This window comes from Chelmon rostratus, chromosome 15, assembly GCF_017976325.1.
Source record: "Chelmon rostratus isolate fCheRos1 chromosome 15, fCheRos1.pri, whole genome shotgun sequence".
NCBI classification, from domain to species: domain Eukaryota; kingdom Metazoa; phylum Chordata; class Actinopteri; order Chaetodontiformes; family Chaetodontidae; genus Chelmon; species Chelmon rostratus.
In genome coordinates, this window is record NC_055672.1 from 3,534,750 (window position 1) to 3,558,569 (window position 23,820).

Consider the following 23,820-nt stretch of genomic DNA (forward strand, 5'->3'; position numbering starts at 1 on the left):
TGAAGACAACGAGTCAAAGCCTGAGCTATGCTAGCAGCTCTGTGTGGCTGGAATTAGGCACAGTGGTGCTTTGAGCTAAATGCTAATGTCTGCTTGCTAACATGCTCATAATGACAATGCTAACAGCATGTTCAGCATCCCAGTTTAATCAGTTAGCATGCTAACCTTTCCTCAACACATACCTGTTCTCTGAGGCCTATGACGAGCCAGAGACTCTCTGTCTGTCTCTGTCTCTCTGTCTGTCTGTCTCTCTGTCTCTGTCTGTCTGTCTCTCTCTCTCTCTAGCTGTCTTTCTCTCTATCTCTGTCTCTCTCTCTCTCTCTCTCTCTGTCTGTCTGTCTCTCTGTCTGTCTCTCTGTCTCTCTGTCTGTCTGTCTCTCTCTCTCTCTGTGTCACTTTGTTTCTCTGCCTTTGTCTCTCTGTCTCTCTGTCTGTCTTTCTCTCTCTGTCTCTCTCTGTCTCTCTGTCTGTCTGTCTGACTGTCTGTCTCTCTATTTCTCTTTCTCTTTCTGTCTTTCTCTTTCTCTCTGTCTCTCTCTCTCTGTATCTGCCTGTCTGTCTGTCTGTCTGTCTGTCTGTCTCTCTCTCTCTCTCTCTCTCTCTCTGTCTGTCTGTCTCTCTCTCTCTCTCTCTGTCTGTCTCTCTCTGCCTGTCTCTCTGCCTGCCTGCCTGTCTGTCTGTCTGTCTCTGTCTGTCTGTCTGTCTCTCTCTCTCTCTCTCTCTCTCGCTCTCTTTCTGTCTGCCTGTCTGTCTCTGTCTCTCTCTCTGCCTGTCTGTCTCTTTCTGTCTGTCTCTAGGTATGTGTGGGTGAGTATTTCCACGTTGCTGGGGGAGGAAGGTGTGTGGATTCTTGTTCTTTTTGACTTTGTGTGTGTTTGTAGTGTGTGAAGCACACTGAGCTCTCATTGGTTGAGTTGTGCTGTATAACTGGACCGCAGTACCGTCAGTGATGACATGTCAGCGTTCACGTGTTCACGTTTTTTTCCTCCAACAGGCCAAACAGTTTTCCAGAGAACTTTGTAGGATACGTGTTAGTTTGTGTTGTTCGAGCTGCGGCTCACCTGCTGCAGGTGAGAAACAAACAGCGAAGCGGTTGAAATATGAGAAGGTTTTGTTTGATTTCATGGTGCTGCAGCAGGGACGCTGGCTCTCTCTGCGCCTCTGCTTTCTGTCACAGTCGCCTAAAAGCTTGTGAAAGAGAAAACGGCAACAGGACCGCAGAGCGATTTTCCTCTCTCTGACTTCGCCTTCGCCTCGCGCTGGATTTGATGCTGCTCTTACTCTCAACAGGTGTTCGATTAAAAGTCAAATCAAACGTATTCTTCACGCGGGTTCGTCTCAGAGCTGCACAGACAGAAAAACAAGACAAATCACAGTCTGAGAGATACGAGGCTGCGGCAGCGTCTCAAGCTCATCTACTGTACCCATTAGCAGGAGGAGAAAGCAGCTAATGAACGGAAGGTCGCCGGTTCAGGTCTCCAGAGAGCCCCCGCTGCTGTAATACATTCGGCACTTAACCTGAATCTTAACCTGAACCGCCTCATTAAACATCCAGCTGTACAAATGGACGGACGTGTTGAGAATGTTTGCCGTTTGGGATTTTCTTTCAGGAAAGCGCCTGCGAGGCGAAGAGGCATTAAAAGGAATCAGTTCCTGTGATGTGGGGAGTTCAGGCGAGGTCAGCGCTGCAGGACAATCTGGCTTTCGTCTCTCCACAGAGGAGCTTTGCAGGTCCTCGTCCCTTCTCCTGCGTCTCAAAGTCGCTCTGAATGCATGTTAAGTTGGATGACGCTGCAGCGCTGTTGGCCTTAATATAGCCAAAAAGCTACAGTTAATTTATTCTGACATTTATTGTGTTCATTTATATGAGCTATATCAGAAAGAATCATTAATTTCAGTGGCATCAGAGATGAAATAGCAGCTCTGTTCTTTGTAGAAAGTGTTTGTCCAGGTTGGAAGTGGACCAGATAAGCTTCTGAAAGATAAGCTACAGTTTCTGTTGTCCTTCCAGTAAAGACAGAGTGTGTAGGAGGCCTGTTAGTGACCTTCATCACACAGTCAGAGAAAACCCACACTGTCTTCGTTGACCCTGCTTTGAGAGGTTAGCGCTTGTTTTTCCCAGATAAACTCTGAACAGAGCTTTATTGTGCCATAACAAATTAAAGAACTCACGCTTGGAAACAGAAGCTAATTAAAAAGTGCAGCAGCAGCCGGTTTGGTCATCTCCTCCCTGCCAACATCACCTCGCCGCCGAACCACAACAACAACAACACGGGCACCACCCGCGCCCCGTCAGCCTTTCCTCCACACCGTGAGGCCGACACAGCGTGTATTTTTAGCCTTTATTGATTTAAGGGAAGTTTACTATTCTCTTTGCTCTTTTTGGCAACGTTCTCTCCTCATTCATACAGTTAAGCACTCCTAGAGTCTGTGGAGCCGATCCTCGTCCTGCTGTTCCACAGAAGACTGCGAACCAGCCGGAAGCTTGAGTTTTCTCTTTGAAATTTTTGATGCTGTATTGTTGGGATCATTATTTAAATTTTTTTTTTTAAATATTGAAGCTGAGAGAAAAGTGGTTTAAAATTTATACAAGAAATGTGAAAAATCTAGTACAGCAGCTGGGGCTGCCAGTGATCGGTGTGCTCAGCCAATAAGATGCAGCAATTAAGTGGAGAATACTGTGTTGGTTGGTAAAAGGTGTGTCCAATAGGCTGCAAATCAGTTTGGCTGTTTGCCCACTTAAAGACATCGTTAGCCTCTTAGAGCTCCATCAGTGAACGAGGATGAAATGCCTTGCTAAGGGGCTCACCCGCGGCATGAAATCATTTGGGCTGTGAAAGTGAAGTCGCTGCAGTGGGCGACCTAAGTTACGCAGGCGGAGGTCAGCGAGCGTGAAACCATGCCCCCCGCTCTCTGCAGCTGTCTGCGCTGGCAGCGGACGCCGCCGGGCCCCGCCAGTCAACGGCACTGTCAGATCAAGTCAGTAGCGATCTCCTGGAAGCTGTTCAACAACCCGAAGCCATCAGTCGGGGAAACAAAGGCCCGCCCACAGCAATGCCCTGGCCCAGAATGCAGCCATTCATCGCGAGGGGGGAGCCAGAGCGCCGGCCAAGCCTTTCATGGACAGAGAAAGGGATCTGCAACCAAACCACGCTCAATTAAGGCTCCGATTCGCCAGGGGAGATAAGGGGTAATCAATCATCCGTGGCCGGGCCTTGTGCAAACAGCGGCGGGATGTTACAGTCCGGCCAAAGTCAGCTGACCACTCTCAGACAAAGGTGTGAGGGCTTGTCCTGTCAAACGTCTTCGCACAGAGCCGCCATGTCAGAAAACAGGTCTGCGGAGCACCAGCGCTCCGCCGCGTCCGTTGTGGGCGAGCGCCGGCTTATCGTCAACTCATTTGTACAAGTGTCACGAACGTGCGGTAGATAGACTGACTCTCGGCCACGTATGATCTAACGTCTCGATAAAACTGCCCGGCGCTCTTACCTCACCCGTGCAGGTCGCAGCAACAGCTTCCATCAGCGGGTGTGCAGGAGCAGAATCAGTCACTGGCAGCTTCGAGCTGCGTAATCGAGCCGAGATACACGTTGTTTATTCAAGAAGTCCACCTCTGGAAAGCTTTACGATAAAGCGACGGCGGTGTCATTCTGTTTGTAAAGAAAGCGAGACAGATCCGTACCTGCTCGATTACAACTTATCAGCGTGTTTGGAGACAAACTAATGCCTCACAGTCGTCAGCTGCGATGGGATCTTCCATCACAACGTGGTTTGAAATCTTGTATAAGTGTTCAGCTGAGATCGAGTCATTTGAGGAAACATGCAGCCAACCCTGATTTATGATGCATATATATAACTTCTGGCCTCGTTTGGCTCAGTCTGGGGGCGACGCTTCATTTAAGCCACATCTGATGTCAGATCGCTAGGTGGGCGAGCAGAGAGCTACATGGTTTATATAATGGAGTGAGAAAGTGCTAATAATTTCTGAGGAAGTCTCAAAACAACCAAACAAAGAAGAAGTTGTATTTCTTCTGCACAATACAGATCAGATGATGATATATGATATATATCTGCAGTAGAGTTCCAGGAAAAAGTGGTATATTAAGTTGCTGCTAATGCAAACTGAACATTTCCTACTGCTGCACCTTCACATTAAAAGCATTTAAGTGGCGAAACTCAGGTCTTTATTATGAAGCAGTCACAGGAGATGCAGTGTGTCTTTCACTGAGCTTTGTACTTCCTGCTGTCATTCATCAAAAAAATGGTGCTATTTTAGTTTTTTTTTTTTTTTGACAGCATCAGTTTGAAATGTTGCTGGAAGTCATGGAAGAAGAAGGAGCAGCCACAGCGAGCTGATAGATGAAGAGCTGCGGGCGACAGGCGGCACACCTCCAACTTGTCAGCGAGGTGACGAACGTCTGTCAGTTCCCTGCTGTCTGCAGACTCATGGCACATGCAGCATGAAATCTGATCAGGGTTTGCTCAGAAAAATTACTCCCTGACTTCTTCGTTTATCCGACAGTAGTTGTGTGACCTGTAGTATTAAAGTGCAGTTGTAGTTACCACCAGTAACCACAGGTACTGAAGGTTGGAGGAGGTTTGTGTTGACGCTCTGATGCAAATAAAAACCACAGCTTCGGTGCCACTAGTGGTTTTAAATGCATCTAGACTCATAGACACCTTCCTATCATGTATTTAGCTTTGTGATAAGATTAACACTTTTTTATCACGTCATTATTTTCCTGCATATTATAATCGCTATTTTACAGCTGAGGTCAAACAACGAGGAAGTAAAGCAAATTACTTCCTCAACAAAACACTTATTTTTCAGCTGTTTCTCGAAAGCATAAAAAATTTGCTACTATTTATGTTATTATGAAAAATATGTTGATTGGTGATCTGTAATGGGACGTAGCATCTGCGTAGAAACCAAACCCAATAAAATTACTGGTGAGGTTGCAGAGGTCAGACAGATTGAATAGCTCAGTCGGGCGACCTCTCCTCTTTCTGTCATCAGCTGAGTGGATGGAGGTAAATAAACGTTGTGTTTGCTCAGTGCTGTGCTGTTTTTGATGAGGCCTGAGTTTCTGCTCTTTTCCTGTTTTCCTCCCTTGTTGCTCTTGCTTTCGATCACGTCTCACGCTAACGTCCTCTTGTCTTCACTCCAAACCTGCATCCTCAAACAGAGGTTTTTCCTGGGAAACAGCTTCCAGGCCCTGCGTGTTAAGACCACAGACATGAAAGCCTTCATGAACTGGCTGTAGCAAACTGGACTTTTATTTATATAAAACTGTCGGGAATTATTACTTTCACTGTTTTAAAGTTAAAAAAGTCACTGCATTCTTCTCTCTGCTCCTTCTTCTTCTTCTTTTTCTTCTTCTTCTTCTTCTGTTCACATGGGAATCATTTCCAAGCCAACAGACGTGTAAAAGCAGTGTGTTTTGAATGAGTCACCGGCAGTTGGGCACCTTTCAGCTGCTGCCTGCTGGTGAAAATATCCGCCCGTTGTTTCTGTCACATGGATGAGAGCTCAGCAGAGACCGCGGAGGGCCGGCAGACTGCAGCTTCTCTGTGAATCATCGTCCACCTTCTGCCTGCTGATTCTGACACTTTCTGAACTCTGAAGAGCTTGTTTCCTCGACGTCTCCTCTCCAGCACAGACGCACACGCATTCATCGAGACTTACATATAATAATGTGAACAGTAAGACCAAACGTAGCAGCTGAAACATCAACAGGAAGTTTGTAGACTCCTACATAAACTCTTCTTCTTCAAGTTACTTTACTGTCTCCTAAAAACCTTCATTTCATCTTCTTATTGAGTTGAGTCCAGAACAGAACAGCAGATTACATCTTAACCAGCTTAACAAAGCACATAAACCACAGCAGGTAAACACTGTTACACACACTCACATATCATTTATGCATTTACAGAACTCAGAAGGAGGAAACCACAGAGTTTTGAGGGGCTTTAATGAGTACAGCTGCAGTTGGTTGCAGAATCGTTAACGATGCAGAAGAAGTGAGTCCAGGTGGAGTCAGCTGCATTCTTCACTGAGCTCGTTCATAGTCAACCAGCAAAGGCTGTGTTTTATAACACAACTCGTTAACGCAACCCTGATTCCAAAAAAGTTTGGATGTTGTCAATCAATTTCAAACCAATGGCACCAACATAATCTGCTTTATCCAATCACGTGTTCACAAAGTGTTGACCCTCGCTCCATCCTCGCTGTGAACCACTGAGCCTTTCAATCATGATACTATCACCTGTTACCAATCAACCTCTTTCCCTGTGGAATGATCCAAACAGGTGTTTTTGGAGCGTTCCACATCTTTCCCAGTCTTTAGTTGCTCCTGTCCCGACTCGTTTGAAACGTGTTGCTGCATCAGATTCAGAATAAGCAGATATTTATGAAAATCAATGAAAGGATTAAATAGGATTAGCAAATTATCGCATTACACCACATACAAAAACTTTCACATTTAGCAAGATCCATTTCAAGCAACATATATATTTTATTTTTTATTTCAGAATCAGAATTTGTATAAAATATACAGAATTCATCTATAGTCAACTTTTATTTTGTATTTTTTAATTCTCTTTTTATTCCTGCTACTGTTGCTCGCTGCCTGTAACACCCTCAGTTTTATCTTATCTCATCTTAACATGTCAGTATTACACAAAATCAGTGTATCTTGTTAAAACTAGACATTTATCATTAAACCGCTTCAGTGTTTCCAACATAAGCTGGTATGTTGAAACTCGATATGACCCTGTGATCAATATACCTCCACAAACACATAGAAACACATGCAGGTAATAACACAGCCACAAACATGCAAATGCAAGCATGCACACACGTAAACAAAAAACACACGTGCATGTTTCTGCAACGTGAGACTCAGCTCATGTATCAGCACACAGTCATATAAGTCTGCACACATACAGCAAAAAGGAAAGAAAAGGGTAAAAAAAATCATAACTGACTGAGGCAACGGCCTACAGAGGGAGGTCAGAGTTGCATTCAGGGTCAGATCAGTTCCTGGAGTTGTTGGGTACACTCTGTTATGAGTTGTCTTGGCTGTTTGGCCCAGAGCAGGAAGTCTGCACGGGGGACCGAGAACCCTTTTCACATCGCCAATCATCCCATGCCGCTAGCTGCTCTGAGCGGTGCTGGCCGGAGCTGCAGAGAACTCATTGGCATGTCAAGCTTCAGATATGACAACTCTACAGTAGCTGGCTTTTTTTTTTCTCTGCACGTCTCTTCTGAGAAAAATCTGTAGCTGGGAAAAAGATCAGGCGCGGTGGAAGAACTGAACCAGCTCGCACAGATAAGACTGCGAGTCCCTCTTTGTGTGCTCGCTGCCATCACGGCTGCATGTTCGTCCCATCCGAAGAGACATTTAGAAAAAGTCTAATTTTGCTTCTTTTACCTGAACTTGCAAGGACTAGGCTACAGTTTACAGCAATATCTGCACAAGATAATTGAAATATTCAAGTTCACGATGAAAAGAATATTATAGAAGTCTTTTTTGATTAAATTTACAATGAAAATTACCAGCACAAACAAAAAGCATTAATGATACATACATACATACATAACAGAAGAGTCTATGACATAACCAGCTTTATGCAATGCTTTTTGGCCATGCTAGCAGCGTAGGTGTAGAGATGATCAGCATTTCATTTTGCTAGTTGGTTTTTGACCAATATCTCCAAAACTAATGACATTCCCATCATCCTCAGCTGGTCTTTCCGTGTGCCGGTAGTTGGCAAAATGTTCTGCATATGACAGCAGAATCTGTAAGAAAGGGACAAGCTTTTGCTTTTGGAAGTGTGGAGGTTTGTGTTTTGTCGTCCATTCATGTGTGAGCAGGCTTTGGTTGCACGCAGGTTAGCTTTTTATTAGCTTTTTTTAACCATCTCATCTGCATTCATAAGCAGATATCTGTTTATAAAGACTAGCTGACGTCTTGGTCCGGATTTCAGGTATCCTGACATCAGCTGGCACACCATTGGCTGTTTCCCCCAGAGGCAACATGGTTGTCAGCCAAGCACCAGTTTCTGGTCAGGCGCTCAGTCCACATGTGAAAAACATGTCAATTAATTTAAGAGTTGTGTCTTCATTCTGTCGCCCGTTACATTAAAGATGCTGATGCTGAACTTGGGGCAAACCTCGTGTTCACAGTTGGATTATGACGAGCCTTTAAAAAAATATTTCTATTTCAAACTAACTGGAATCCACTGTAAGAAATATCTGCTCTATCCCTGCCATTCCTGCAGGAAGTCCAGCACTTTGAGCAGAGGCTGAAATCACATCCAAGGTTACAAGTCTGGTGACAGAAGTCTAATTGGCCCAAAGTGGATAAACTCCTGCTTGTTTATTCCCTCCATTTAAACTTTTCTGCTCATTTCTTTCACCTCCACTTGTACCATTGTTCTCCTTTTAGTGTCCACGCTCATTTCAGTGTCATTATGCCCACTATGCCTCCACGACAGTAACAAGGAACTCAGATGTGAACTCTGCCCCCAGACGCCCCCAACTATCCTCTGCCCGCTGTGCTGACCTGTCGCCATGGCAACTGGCACAAAACTCATTTTCCTGAAATTTGGCGATGGCTTTTGGAAAAGAGCAAAAAAAAAAAAGTGAACAGTTGTATTTGCTGTATGCGCAGTGAAAACACATCTTTCATATGGTGCCAGAGAGCCTGCGTGGCTTTGTCCTCTGTACAAATATGAATGGCAGCCTTTTTTTCTAGCCCTGAGCAAACATCACAGGCCTCCTCCTCCTCCTCCTCCTCCTCCTCTTCATCACTAGCTGGGCTGAAGGTACCGTGGGACTGCTTTCTTTAGACACAGTGTAAAGAAAGAACCGGTGGCACTGGGATTGATCTGGCTTTAATTAACCATTGTACGATGATCCACGACTTCTGCCAAAGAGCCGGCGTGATTTATGGTCCGCCTGTGGCTGAGTGTGGGTGCAGGAGGTGGCTTCAGCTGGGCCTGTTCTGCTGTGAAGAGAAGTCCAGGCTGAGTCAGAACCGCAGAGTTTATCTCTCGTAGAAGGCCCTAAAACATAGATATCTTTAATTCTTTAGCTAGCATTTAATTTCCAGAAAATCTGCAGGATATTTTCTCCAAAATTATGTTTTTCAATCCAAAAAAAGACAAGGTTTGCCTTGTGACTTTCTAGATGTTTGTACAACTTTGTAATAAGGCAGACTATATGAGAGTTTATGTAAAACATATGGCTTCAGTGATGTTAATGAATGATTACCATTTAACAAGGCTTTATAGATCAGTAATAAGTAGCATCACTTAATTAGTTAAGTAGTTACGGAGTCCCAGATTTTGTGTTTTAATTCTAAACAGGACATTTCTTTCATTTATTACTACAGCAGCTAGTCTAGTAAATTAACAGGAATAATGAAAGCTTGTTACTCCCTAATAAACTTCCAAATAACATTTTATTAATTATCTATTTTTTGAGAGGCCATCAAGCCTGAAGTTATAAATGTTAGTAAGTCATTATTAAGGGTGATGAGGCAGAAAAAGCTGGAAAAAATAGGCTAAACAGGCGCTTTGCAAAGGCTGAAGGGGGATAGACAGTTTCACAACCTGGCAACCCAGCGGCTGTTCTTATCAGTAGTTAGTTCTGGACTGTTACCAAATGATTTAACAACAGTTAAGCCTTAAAGTCAAGTATCGTCTATAGAAGCAATACCATGGATAAGTGTGTTTTTCTTGCTCTGTGTGACCTCGAGTCGTTCATGAGTCAACTGTGAACACCCATCTGTCAGCCGGTGGCCACTCCTCCGTCACCACCGCCAAGTCCTGAGGAAGGAAAGCAGCACAAATCACTGACTAAGCAGAGCGCTCTCGACGATATCTCCTCCTCTCCGAGCGTAACAGGCTGAGGATCCCGCTGCGCTCGCATCCCTACCAGTCAATACTTTGAAAAGACATGAAAAAGAGGGAAGCATTAGCATATCAAAGGTCTGCATCTGCCTGAACCTACAGTAAGAGGAGGTGTGACTGTAGGAAGAGGATGTGGGAAGAGAGGGAAAGTGGAAGCTCTCCGAGGGGTTTTACCGCCGCTCGTCAGTCACGCGAGGAGAGGCGGTCTGCACCCACAAGGAAGGGATTAGGAAGGATGCGAGGAGGCCGGCGTTAGCGCTGAGAGCTCTGCTTTCTGCCTCAGGCTCTGATTAAACCAGCACACACACACACACACATAGCACAGTGTGAAAGGTCAGAAGCCAAAAGTGGAAGGATGAGAGAGAGGCTGGCAGGAGAGGGTGGGAAGAATGATAGTGTGGGAAGAATGAGAGGTAGGCCAAACTGAGTGAAACCCTGCTTCACAGTTTACATCCTGCTAAAATTCAGTACCCATGCAGAAAGAAGGGCTTTTTAAATTGATCCTTCCCTCATCTTCCTCTTTTAACTGCCTTCGTCTTAACCAGCTTACTTTATTTGCCATTACCAAGATTTTTCCCTGGCCCTGAACGCATCACAGCTGCCATCTATACATACTGCAGGTTCTGCAGAATCTTCCAGTACCAGCGTTCTTGTTTGGCACTGGGATTGTGACAGCAGGGTGAAAACAATAAGTGGCATTTACTATTCTGGACTGATTGCACTTGCCAGCTCGTTGGACAGCGAATATGTCAGTTTTTTATTCATTAAGGGGAAAATGACACATTTCAGGAAGAGTTGTTATTTTTTAACGAGGTTCTTGCACACCATAAATTCTTAATAGACCTTTTCACAGCAGACGTTTTGGCTTGTCTCAGCAGGAAAAACACAGGTGTTAACAATAACATTAAGAAGGACTGCATTCCACTCAGGTGAGCTGGTTCCAGGGTCCTGGTCCTGCTGCCTCACTGTCAGGCCTTACTGGAACTCTGAGTCATCGTGTTTCACCTGTGGATTTCCTGCAGTGACGAGTCAAAAAGACCAAAAACTGAGGTGGCGTCCTCTGATTGGACGGATTTCTGGTTCCTTCCTGTCTGCTGGGTCTGGACCTGAAGGCAGCACAGTAGCAGCCAATCCTGAGAGACCGTCTCTCGTGCATGTTTACATTTCATTGTGTGATGCAAAACCTATGCAGAACCCTCTCACTCACTCACACCCCTGATATACGAGTTTTCACCCATTTTTTGGCTGCTATTATTTAGACTGCTTCATTATAAAGAGTATACACAATATACACAGAAATACACAGTATTCACATGGAACAATGTTCTGTCCCCTTCTCCTCTCTCCCTTGTCTCTTGTTCGAGTACAGGAACCACCGGAGCTTTAACTGAAAATCCGAGAACATCCGAAGAGGTGGTGAGCCTCAACGCCCCCCATCTCCATCCTGTCTCCACACCGGCAGCTCTTACTGGTCCATCATCACACTCCATCCCTTCATCCATGACCTGGATCTCCCTCTTCATCCTGTCATCCCTCACCCTTCTTCCCCTACTTCATCATCCCTCTACTCTCATCCCTCCATCCCTAACTCCTTCATCCCTCGCTCCTCATCTACTCATCCCTTCTTCCCTTCATCCCTCACCCCTTATCCTTTCATCCCTCATCCCTTCATCTCTCGACCCTCAACTCATGTATCATCCTTCATCTTCCATGCTCTCCTCCATCCATAATACGTAAGATGATAATATAATAATAATAAATTATAACTTTTCGGACACTGTATCAAAGGCATAAAATGTGAAGGTAAGTTATTCCGTTTCATGCATTCATGCAGAGAGTGTGAGTGTGCAGTGTCAGGCACTCGGTGCATGGTGCTGAGAGGCTGGGCGATGCAGCGGGCAGGTGACGGCGTATGTTGCATGCAGCTGAACAGGTGGTGTGGTAAGAGGCAGCGCTGACAGACAGGAAGAGAGATAAATGTTTGGCATCAAATCCCTCTTCTGGCTTCTGTCCGCTGTCAATGAGGTGAAGACAACTAGAAGAGAGCAGAACGGCGACGAGAAAAAAAAGGAAAGAAGAAAAGAGGTTCTTGGCCGGGATGCAGGACATGCTGTATTACAGCTGTATTTAATAAAAGCACAGCAGCATTGATCCGAGCGGGGGGGATTTCTCCAAACATCCTGCAGAGCTAAAAGGCCGACGGGATCCCTGTGCTGCTCTGATTGAGGGCTTCCTGTTTTAATGAGGGACTGGGGAACTTTAACTTCCAGTTCTCCCAGCTTGGACGCTTTCCAGCAAACAATAAAGAATCGAGTGTTTTTATTCCAGTTCGCCTCGTCTGACAACACTCACCTGCCACTGCTGCATTCGTGCAAATGCGTTCGATTTTTAAAGCTGCTTTCATGGATTGTGGCCACTGGGGGGCAGAGTAACCCGAAACAGGCAAACAGACACACATCAAAACCTCATCGAGTTATTATAAGCAAATGACACACAGCAGATACAAGCAACAAGAATCATTCCGTTAGAGTCTTGTTTCTGGATCCTCATAAATGTAAGTCCAACATTTCTGCTGGTTTTAGCTCAATTTGTTCTCTACAAAGTCAGCAACTAGCTGGTGCACATTGTGGAGCATTTAGCAGCTTAAGAGCCAGATATTTCCTTCAGGAGTTGGAGAACAAAAGAGAGCTAATAGACTTGACTGACCACAGATTAATGTATGTTTCTGTTGTTTTCCCGTCCTTGTGAGTCCTCTTAGTCTGTCTCTGCGGGTGTGTGAGGTTGTGTCTGCATCATTTAGGGGCAGGTGACCTGGTTTCTCCGCCTACTCACCTGCACGCCTGCTGCCAGTCCATTCATCAACCACACCTGTAGCCTGCAGCGTACAAATCCCTTCTTTCTACTGTTCACCAGATCGTCCTGTGTGTTGTAATTCAGCCATCTTCCTCTTGCTGTCTTTGAACCGGCCTTGTCCTATTTTACCTGTGCTTCAGGTCCACTGTCTCCTGCTTCCTGGTTTACCTGCTACACTCTGATCCTCGTCAGCCTCCACTGTTCTTCCTAAAGGTTCCAGCTACTGCCTGCTGTGCTGCAATACACCATCCCGCCAGCCCTCCATCGCTCCACATTCCCACCACTAACTAATCTTAAAATTAACTGATCCTGGTTGAACTTTTACATGGTCTCTGAGTCTGAGTTCTGCTTTTGGGTTCTAAGCAGTTACCTAAAACATAACATAATGTAGCTCACAATATCTTAAAGGTAATCATTTGTCAGGGTTTGTTTGCAGTACAGATAATCATTGCTCATTTTATTAGGCTAAAACAGGATGTTCTGTTTGCTCAGATCATCATTAGCTTCTATGACGACAGCAGTAGCTGCTCTTCCACAGGAGGTCAACATCAATATACATAAATATACTTACAATCGATCAAAGAAAGTAACACACTTAACATCTAATGTACACAATTAGCGTCAAACCCTGAGACACTAATTCAAAAACCTGTCCAGTACAACAGTCGCTCTACATAACTGGATCACCTAAAATAATCAGTAACGCAACACATGAATATTTATCTCCATCAACATCACACCTTTAGGAGCAGTATTTAGTTTTTCAATTTCGTGTTTCTTGTCAGCAAGGAGAGACTTTAAAATATTATGACATAAAAATTTCCATCACTGTAAAAACTGTAAAAAACAATTTTTTTTCCTGCATTTGGAGGATCAGTAGTGAAGTAATTTATTAACAAAGTCAGGCAACCTTTTGTCCTTGAGCCAATCATTGTGCGATATCTCATTTGCAAATTAATTTACTCTAGAAAGATGTTTCATTAACTAACCATCCATCTGCTCCACCTCGAGGGCAACAAGGTGGAGGTCTCTGCCTCCTTAATAAGCTTAGTTATTTTGATTATATGGACACACTAATTATCTATTATCTTTCACCTGGTCTCTTTACTCTGTACAGAGTTTCCAAACAACATGTTCATGTATTGGAATTAAAATCAATAAAGGTAATTTTTGTCTCTCAGGTGTGGAACTGTTGACGAGACTGGTTTCACTCTTCAGTTAATTAATGTATAATTTAATTGCAAATCTCTTGATGTTGTTAATCAAGAGCTAATCTTAAAAATCCGAGATTACAGGCAACATAAAATAAAACACTCTCTACAGAAATGTGATAAAAATAGAAAAAACAAATCTGATGATAAGATTCGTGTTCGTAGATTTCAAATAAGCCGTCAATTCTTTCTCTACCGAACAATTCACGAGAAATGAAACTTAGCCTCAGCAGCACGTAGCTGCGCAACATCTGCGCTGACTCATCGAGTCAGTGTGTTCATGTAATCTGCTGTTTGCATCTGCCTCTGAAACAGAAAAAAATGCACTTAGGTTTCAGTTTCAGCAGCAATAAATTGGCTGCAAGTCTTCCCGTTCTCACCTGAGAGACGGAGGACTGACGACATGGATGAAATAATGGTGAGTCTCCCACCGCTGAGCTCTGCCGTCGCTGATGAGTTCTGCTGCTTCTGTTTAAACTCATACTAGACTGTTCTTTTAGAATGGAAACATTTCAAATAGTATACAGATATGTGTTAAGCACTTTTTGATGACAATGCGTAACAAAAATGGCTCGTACAGACTTTACTTTCCTGCCTTTCCATTTTAGCCAAAGTACAGTCCAACATTAAACTAACGCTAAATACTGTGATAAGAGCAGACAGGATGAAGTGACACAACAAGTTAAAGTTAAGATGCGAACCTCAGCATTCCTCCGCTTGGCTCGTTTTATGATTCATGCCCCAACACGGTCGGTACGATGTCAGGCAGGAAGAAACAAGACAAGAGAGCCACAGGTAGCAACTGAAGACTGATAAAACATCAATGTTAAAGGTGCTCTGTGCTGGTTTCTTACGCCAAACAAAAGTCTTTACATTCAGTGTCTCTCACCAAAACACACTGTTGATGAAGTTGCTGAATTCTTCCTCGTGAAACATCGTTTATCTTTTAAATCGTGCATTGTTTACATCCGTGTTCGCTAGCTTGCACTCTTCTTCCCTGCTTTTGTTTGTGCATTGTTCTGCTTCTCCCGCTGCAAACTGAAATGAAATGGCCGGCAGGACCGTGCATTGCGTCCCCCATGCGCTTGTGCATGTGTGTCTTCATGTAGGATACAAACAACGCGGGGTCACACTCGTGGAAACATTGATCCGCAGCGTCACGCTACCTTCAGCAATGCTCCTTTTATATTTTGGAATTTAGCGTACATTAGCCTGTAGATGAAGCCACAATACAACACAGCAAAAGGCTTCATACGGATTAGAAACACAATAATATGTGAGGACTCATTAGGCCAGATTTTCTCCATTATACTGATTATTATTCCTGCTGTGATAGTCAGCTTAAAAGTGTCCTGTGGAGTTTTCTTGTAAACAGACTTTCTGTTTGCATTCAATTCTACTCACCAAACATTTGCAAAGCCGCTTTTTCTCAATAGATTGAAGCCTGCATCGTTTACGTTCTTGCTAGCAGCTTTCTTCTTTCCTGCCTTTGAATGTTCATTGATGCATTAGTGCCTGCCTGCACCACCACCAGCACCTGTAAGGCCTGACCATTTATACTGCAAACATACCAAGCTCATTATTTCTATTTGTATTTTAATTTCTATTGTTTTTCTCATCATTTTAATTTGAGCATTCTGCAAAGCCCGGTGACCTGATCGAGATCTTCCATGAGATATACGAGCACTGGGCCGTCTACATCGGTGGAGATGAAGTTGTTCATTTGAGTCCTCAAAGTGAGTGAAGTGTTGCATTTACTACATTTATCTTAGTAAAGACCATCTATAACCTTCTGTCTAAAAATTCGTTTAGCTTTGTTAGATAATTTTTAAAATACAGGGTTGTTTTTTGGAGCCATGAACTTTATATGGACATTATCAACCACTTAAATGCATGTAAATGAGTCTATTAGCATCACACAGATAAGGATTCAGGCAGTTTTAGTAACGTGATGACTCTCCTGGGGACTGACAAAGCACAGGTGAAGCGTCAGAAGATCTCAGAGGTGGTCGGCTTGCGCAAGTGTCGCGTCAACAACCTCCTGGATTGCAAATACCGACCTCGCGATCGTCACATCATCGTGACGGAGGCGAAAAGGCTGGTGGGCCAGGAGCTGCCATACTCCGTCATCACTCACAACTGTGAGCACTTTGTCACAAGGCTACGATACAACAAGCCAGAGTCACAGCAGGTGGGTACCCTGTGGCTTTTATACTACTGCTTGCACGACTCCTGAATGTGGTTCTTTATCAGGCAAGGGTGAGGCGCAGAACATTTATCCTCTTGGAGGATCATTCACACCTTGAGAGACGTTGAGGTCACGTGTGTTGTTGACCCACCTGGCCAGCATGTGAGTTGTTAGGGTCACATGAGTCATGGTGTGAATGGGTGATAAGCCGCTTGGGGAGGGATTTCAGGGCTGATAAGTGGTGTTGTAGAGCATCTCCTGTTCAGTGATGGAAACCAACGATCGTGGTTTGAAAGAGGAGTCATCTACATCTAACTGGAACGACAAACAGAGAACAGAAGAGGTAGCTTAACACCCATTCACACCACGACTCATGTGAGCCTAATGACTCACATAATGGCCGGTTGGGTCAGGGACTCACATAACACCTATTTGCGCCACTCATGTGACCCTAACAACTCTCAGGATGATTGGGTGAGTCAGCGACTCACATAATATCCATTCACACCACAACTCATGGGACCCTAACAACTAAAATGATGGCTGGATGGGTCTGTCAGGAAGTGGGGAACTTGGGGGAATCTATGAGGGGAAACTAAGGGTTGAACCCAGATGCAGAAAAACAAAGGGGACGCAGACTATGGTAAAGACAAGACTAGATAACATGAAACGTGGCAAGGACATGAACAAAGACAAGACAAGGAAAACCACTCACGACACGGAAGGGCATGAACACAGACAAACCAAGGGATGCACTAGATTTAAATTAATGAATTTATTAATCACAACTAAAGACACAACTATGGGAACTATAATTAACAAACACGCTAGGGACAAGGGCTAAACACACAACAAAGGCCACACCGGGAAACAAATACACACAGATCACGCAAACTTAGGAGCAGGAGAAAGACTAAGACAACATAAGCAACTGGCTAACACAAAACGGGACAGGACTGAAGCCAAAAACAAGACTATGAACAAATTATCAATGAGTAGAGTAATGAACAGAAAACGCTCCTGTAGGAGAAAGAAACTAAGAACTTGGACTTAACAAAACAGCAGAAACAAAATTCACTCCTGAAAACGAGGAGGAAAATAACACTATTAAATAAAACACAACCAAGGAACAAACTAACAAAGAACAGAAGTTCGGCTATAATTAGCGAAAACAAAACAAAGCTTGACTATGCAAATTATAAGAAAAGGAAACCTCACAGAGAACACAGCATGGACATGAACGCAGACAAACCGAAGGTTAACACAGACATTAACAGAGACTCGGACATAAACAAAGACAACACAACAAAATAACACTCACTGAGGGATTATGGAAAACATTAAAGACTGAGGAACACTAACATGAAACAAGGCATGGACTAGGACAAAGACAAGAAACAAACCTATGGGGACTGTAGCAACCAAAGGACAAAGACAAACCAAGGAGACAATTACCTGAAGCACGACACGGACAAGACAAAGAAATCACACGACAAACACTTACTATGGACGATGGCTTGAACTATAACAATAACACAGACTTGGACTATGACTTTGGTATCTCAGACGACGACCCGACAAGGACAAAGGGAAGACACAGACTTAAATACACAAGGGGGAAACACTAATGACACACAGGTGGAAACGATCAGACAATCACACAGGAGGGAAAACACAGGAAGTAAAGCAACACAAAGACACATAACATGAACCTTCAAAGTAAAACAGGAAGTAACCAAAACCAGGCAAAGACAAGACACAATGGGAAACTTAACAAATATACAAGCAAGACAAGGCAAGGGTTGAGACTAAGACAATACAAAAACTCTCTTACATAAAACGTGGCATGACTATAGACTAAGACAAGACTCAAGCACATAAAACATGGCATGACTAGAAGACATTAGGAATACACAGAGTAGAACAGAGAAACGAACATGAACAAAGAAGACACTACAATGAACACTTACAAACTGAATGAGGCAAAATTAACAAGAGAACACTTAACAAAAACCGGCGTGCAAGGCACGGGTCATGACAGGGTCAAGGTGTGAACAATCCTGCAAGAGGATAAATGCCATGTAAAACGTCTTCTAGACCCTCAAGCTAGTCCAGTAGCCTTTTAAAAAGCCTTCAGAAGTCTCTCGTAGCATCTCAATTCTTTTATAATTTCTCTCCAAAAGAAACTGAGAGAAGCAAAAGTAATTCAGCTGAAAACAAACCTCTCCACTAATCATAACAGAACATAACAGATGTAGTTGTACTATATTTTACTGATGTTTCAGCAGGAAATCCCTTTATCAAAGTGATACACAGCCTGGCGTGCGCCTGCACCTGGATGCTGGATGAGTTGATCATATAAGCATCTCGTTCATTGTAACAATACACAGATCTAGCACAATCTCTTTCGGTTGATAAGAACCAGATGTGGTGCTAAATAAATTGTGATTGCCCGTGTTTCAAACAAGAGGGGATGATTAACAAGCTGATCTGCAAATTTCAAAAAAGCTTGTTTAATCAGCCCACTTAGTGCATCTGTCACCTTCACTTTGTTTTAGCTACACGTAATGATCCAGAATGCAAAAGAAGCCTTCTTACAGCCATGTTGCTCAATCAGAGGATGCCACATTAACATTTATCATACAGCATCTACAATGGCCTGTGATAGTCTAAGACACCTGTCAGTCAAACAGCATGCATCTCGTTAGACATATTTGAAATGAACCAGACATTTTTCAAAATGTCAGCAAACACAGACACTAGTAAAGGTCAAAGCAAAGACAATTAGATATTTTCTCACTGACTTTATGTCATGCAGTCAGCAGGTAACGGTCGTCAGAGGTGCTGCAGTCTCGGGCTCATCAGAAATGCCTTCGACCAAAGCTGGATCACCAAATTTAATAACTTGAGTAGCGTCGCTGAGGTCAGAGGGTACGCTAACGGAGCCAATGCAAGCTGGCACAAAGCATTTTGTCTCAAGTTTAACTTTGGCAAACTTTTATAAGCAAATTCTTGCAATCAACCAATAGCAAACTCTCTTAAAGGTATAGGCTGCTATGCAGGACTTGTTGGTTACTCCTTTTGGCTCAAAGCCACCAGAGGCGCAACGCTTATACGTATAAGCTACTATTGTAGGAACATTATGTTTGTTGTAATGGAAAAGCAGATACCAAAGCAAGCTAACTAAGCTACCCGCCGGCACCTACCTGTCTAACAGAAAACAGGAAGCTTTGCATTGCTCTTCATACCCATCCTCTCCTTCAGTGCTCACCAGTGAGTGAAAGCCAGATTCACTGTCATTGTGGATGGAATGGAAGCTTCGGGTCCTAAAACAGTCAAATAATTCTACTTTTAATACGGCTTTACCTGTGAGGTATGGTGGTCTACAAACACCCTGTAACTTATAAGTTGCATGTTTCTTGTCTTTTGCAGGTTGAAAGAGCAGCTGCTGTGATTGTAGGCACGTTTCTAATTGTTGTAAGCATGACGGTTCTGGAAAACGTTCTGTCAGCCATGTTCAGAGGTTACAACGAAAACAGAGATTATAAATGACAGCAGTGAGAAGGCAAGAAGAAACGAGAGAGCTCACCGTCGTTTGAGTCACTTCACCTGGCAGTGGTTATGATTTAACTTATGTGAATAAACTATTGCACATGTGCAAACTGAAAAAAAAATGTTTGACTGTCATTGTTTTATTGTCAACACACATACACACAAATGCAGCCTCGGATGAAATGAGGCAAACTGGTGTGGAGAAAATAATGTCACACTGTTGGTACATCCACGGCTGTTTTAATGCTTGATTTAAGTTGATATCTTCAATGTTTGTTTAATCTCCGAAATGTGACAAATTTATAAGCATTTTCATAATTCAAGTGTTCATTTTAAGACTAGAATCTCTTGAACCATTGATCACAATTTAGCTTTTTTTTACTGCATTAGTTTTTGTTATAATTTTTATTGTATGTTTACTGTATTAATTTGTGCAAAAAATAATTAAAAACATATTTTGAGAAGCATTTTAAAATAATTTTAACATGTTATGTTCTGTGTGTAATATTCATCTGAGCTTTGCAGGGAAAAGTAGAATCATCTACATTACATGCAGACACAGCTGGCCGTATCACCCCAAAGCTGCACAATCCAAACAAATACTACATGTAATTAATATTCCTGTTTTCTTGCCAGCAATCATGTTTCACAAAAGCAGAGTCCAGAACGGAGAAAGGGGGGCAGAGGCAGCTCAGAGGAACGGGAGAACACTGAGTAATGTTTTTCTTACGGCCTAGTTATGAGCTTAAAGGGTGTTTATCCCCCGTCGTCTCAGTGCCAGCATTGTGCCACATCACAATCCACCACTGTTCACATGTGGACCCCCGTTACAGCCGAGGCAGGTGGGGAAGAGCACATCCACACATGCTGTGTGTGTGTGTGTGTTTTCCTGTTCCTTTATCTTTGTGAGGACCAATTAAAACTTTTAGAGCCTGAGAATGAGGACATTAATGAAAGTGAAGACATTTGGGAATATGGATTTTGGAAAAGTTGAGACTTGTGTCAATGTATTAAGTCAATGAGGGTCCTCACAGGTGTAGATGTACAAAAAGTGTGTGTATGCACCGGCAGCTAATTGTGATTGTGTGTGTGTGGTTGTACGTATTCCTAACATCATGGGGACATAAATCCGTTCGCAAAGTCACATTGTGGGGACTCGCCTTCCTTATGGGGACAAAATGCAAGTGGCCGTAATGTAAATCATTAAATGTCAAGGAAATGAATGTAAGTCTATGCAATGTCCCCAAAAATGATGGAAATACGACTCTGTGTGTGTGTGTGTGGACTGACAGCTGAGTGAAGGATCACTGTAACATCCCCCCTCACACATTCTCTCTGTGAGGCTCCCCTCCCCCAGCTGGATGCCCCATGAAGGATCAGGCAGGCCTGCAAGAAATGAATGCAGCTCGTCCGCTCGTGTTTTTAGTCTCATTTAACCTTTAAATTCCGTTTCTCCAGAACAAAACAAGAGAAACTGCAGCAGCTTCCAACCACAGATGTTGCTTTTCTCTCAGGGGCGTTTCATGTTTAGATGTTGAAGTGCCGTCAACATGAACCCTTAACTGCAGCTGACTGTTGCAAAACCAAAACCATGTTTAATAAATGGGACAAATGAAAGGCTGTGCAGAGGAAATCATGTTAAATTCTGAAAGTACAAGTTGATTTTAGAGGTTTTAAGAGGCAGCAAGTAATTTCATGACTCAAATCTTGAAGCAGAATAACATTGTCAGATTCAGGCTGCCTTTGCAAAGCTAATCAATTAAACTCTTGACACACTGATCTGATTTTTTTGGTTAAATATAGGTGAGACATCGTTTTAAAATGCTTAACAGCAGGATAAAATGTGGTGATATTTTTTGCAGTGTAGAACCAGGCCTCGGGGCCCGTGGCCAGGCCAGTAAAGCTGCTAGCAGGTGGGGGCAGTTGGGCTCGCCTGGTCCCCAGAATCAGCACAGCACCCCGCATTGTTCCCGAGGTCACCGCCTGAGAGCTCCATGAAATCCAGAGTGGGCTGCAGAGGCTCGGGCCGTGGGACCGGCTCCAGAAATAATAAAACCTCGTAGCCCCCACGTTTTGGAAGTCAGAGAAGATAGCTTATCATGGCTGATCATTAGGCTCAGAAATAATCACTACGCATTACAAATGTGCCGCAATGTCGGTGGCACTGATAGAGAGACATATTGACATGATGCAGCAGTACAGAGTGAATGGTAATAAAACACTGTCTCATCAATAAACGTCAATCAAACATTTGCATTTATTCCTTATCACTGAATACAGAAACTAGTGAGATTCAGTTTTCATCACCACCTCCATCGCCTGCTCCTGTGAAATCAGCTGCGTGACCTGAATTCAGCCTGTCATTACAGTCAATAACATCCTTCATCACGGCATCAATTACCAGAAACTGTCCCAGTTCGAAGGGAAGAAGAGTTATGACAATGAAAGTTAAAGCCAAGATACAACCAAGGTGGTTTTAACCTGTGTCTGAAATGCTTTACCAGCGTTAGTTTTCAGTCTTTCTGCTCTTTTATGCTCTGCATCTCTGCAGTGAGCGTCGGTGGCGAGCCCTCCTCCCCGGACACTTGCTTGAAGTGGTGAATCCTTGAGTTCAGATTCTGGTGCTCCATTTCTGTCGTCTTTGAATTGCACTTTCCCAGCTGTCGACTGTAGCGCCGTTTTCTTTGGAAAATGTAATTGCAGCCCATCTTGGTTTTGCTACATACAAATCAGGGTCGGCTCTGCTACAGTGCAGATGGCGGTGGTGATTCATATGAAGTTATCTGGCGACTGAGAAAAACACCACAAGAATAATAACTTGTAAACTCTGGCAGTTTAGTTTCAATAGAAAGAGTTATTTATGAAGGGTACAAATCGCTCAGTGAGTATTCTCCATCGTTTAGTTCGCTGTGTCACAAATCACACTCTTTGCAGCAATAATTTTTGGTTTTTGTTCTTCTGCAGGGAATGGATGCAGACAGGGAATCTGTATGAAGGCAACACAAACAAACATGGAGGAGAGTGAACATGACACAGGACAAGGTCATCCTGAACAGGACCAGGACTGACCAGACAAAATGAGGAAATAACCTGGATATAACCAGGAAATAACCTGGATATAACCTGGGTATAGCCTGGATATAACCAGGAAATAACCTGGATATAACCTGGATATAACCAGGAAATAACCTGGATAAACCCTGGGTATAACCTGGATATAACCAGGAAATAACCTGGATATAACCAGGAAATAACCTGGATATAACCTGGGTATAGCCTGGATATAACCAGGAAATAACCTGGATATAACCTGGGCATAGCCTGGATATAACCAGGAAATAACCTGGATATAACCTGGATATAACCAGGAAATAACCTGGATAAACACTGGGTATAACCTGGATATAACCAGGAAATAACCTGGATATAACCTGGGTATAGCCTGGATATAACCAGGAAATAACCTGGATTTAACCTGGATATAACCTGGATATAACCAGGAAATAACCTGGATAAACCCTGGGTATAACCTTGATATAACCAGGAAATAACCTGGATATAACCAGGAAATAGCCTGGATATAACCTTGAGCTAACCTCTTTTACCAGCTACACAAGAATCAGGTCAAACAGTACGGAGAGTCTATTTCTGATCATGTTCACATTTTAGACCTATACTCATTCCTATACTGTACATATTTATGTTTTATACATTAATATTTTGTTATATGTTTATTTAAGGTTTTAAATAAAAGGAGAACAATAATTAAATATGAGTAACTACCTTTTATTTGTCGAGTACATGAATCAAAATGTAATAAAAAACCTTTCCATTCAGTCATTTCATATAAACTTTTGATTTATTGAATTTATAGAAAATGTGTTTTGTCGTGTTATGATATTAAATTACCTTTAATTGGATGTGAGGTTTTGGTCATATCGCACAGTTCTAGAATGATGGCTAATTCAGTAGATCTTTAGCTGTGTGAGATTCGCGCACTTTTGCCCCGCCTTCCACGCACCTCAAACCCCGTTTCAGAAGCGGAGCATCTTGCCTGCTTTGATATTTGTGTTTCTACGATGGGTCAGTTGGTTTCTT

The 23,820-nt window shown here is 43.2% G+C and overlaps 1 protein-coding gene across 1 annotated transcript; it reads left to right on the forward strand.

The window, feature by feature from the left end:
- The first annotated feature begins 14,325 nt into the window (after positions 1-14,325).
- Positions 14,326-20,119, forward strand: LOC121618950 (phospholipase A and acyltransferase 4-like). Its single transcript, XM_041954597.1, has 4 exons — positions 14,326-14,400; positions 15,616-15,718; positions 15,959-16,173; positions 19,603-20,119. The coding sequence occupies exons 1-4, from the start codon at positions 14,386-14,388 to the stop codon at positions 19,720-19,722; spliced, it is 453 nt and encodes a 150-aa protein (XP_041810531.1). The 5' UTR covers positions 14,326-14,385; the 3' UTR covers positions 19,723-20,119.
- The last annotated feature ends 3,701 nt before the right edge of the window (positions 20,120-23,820 follow it).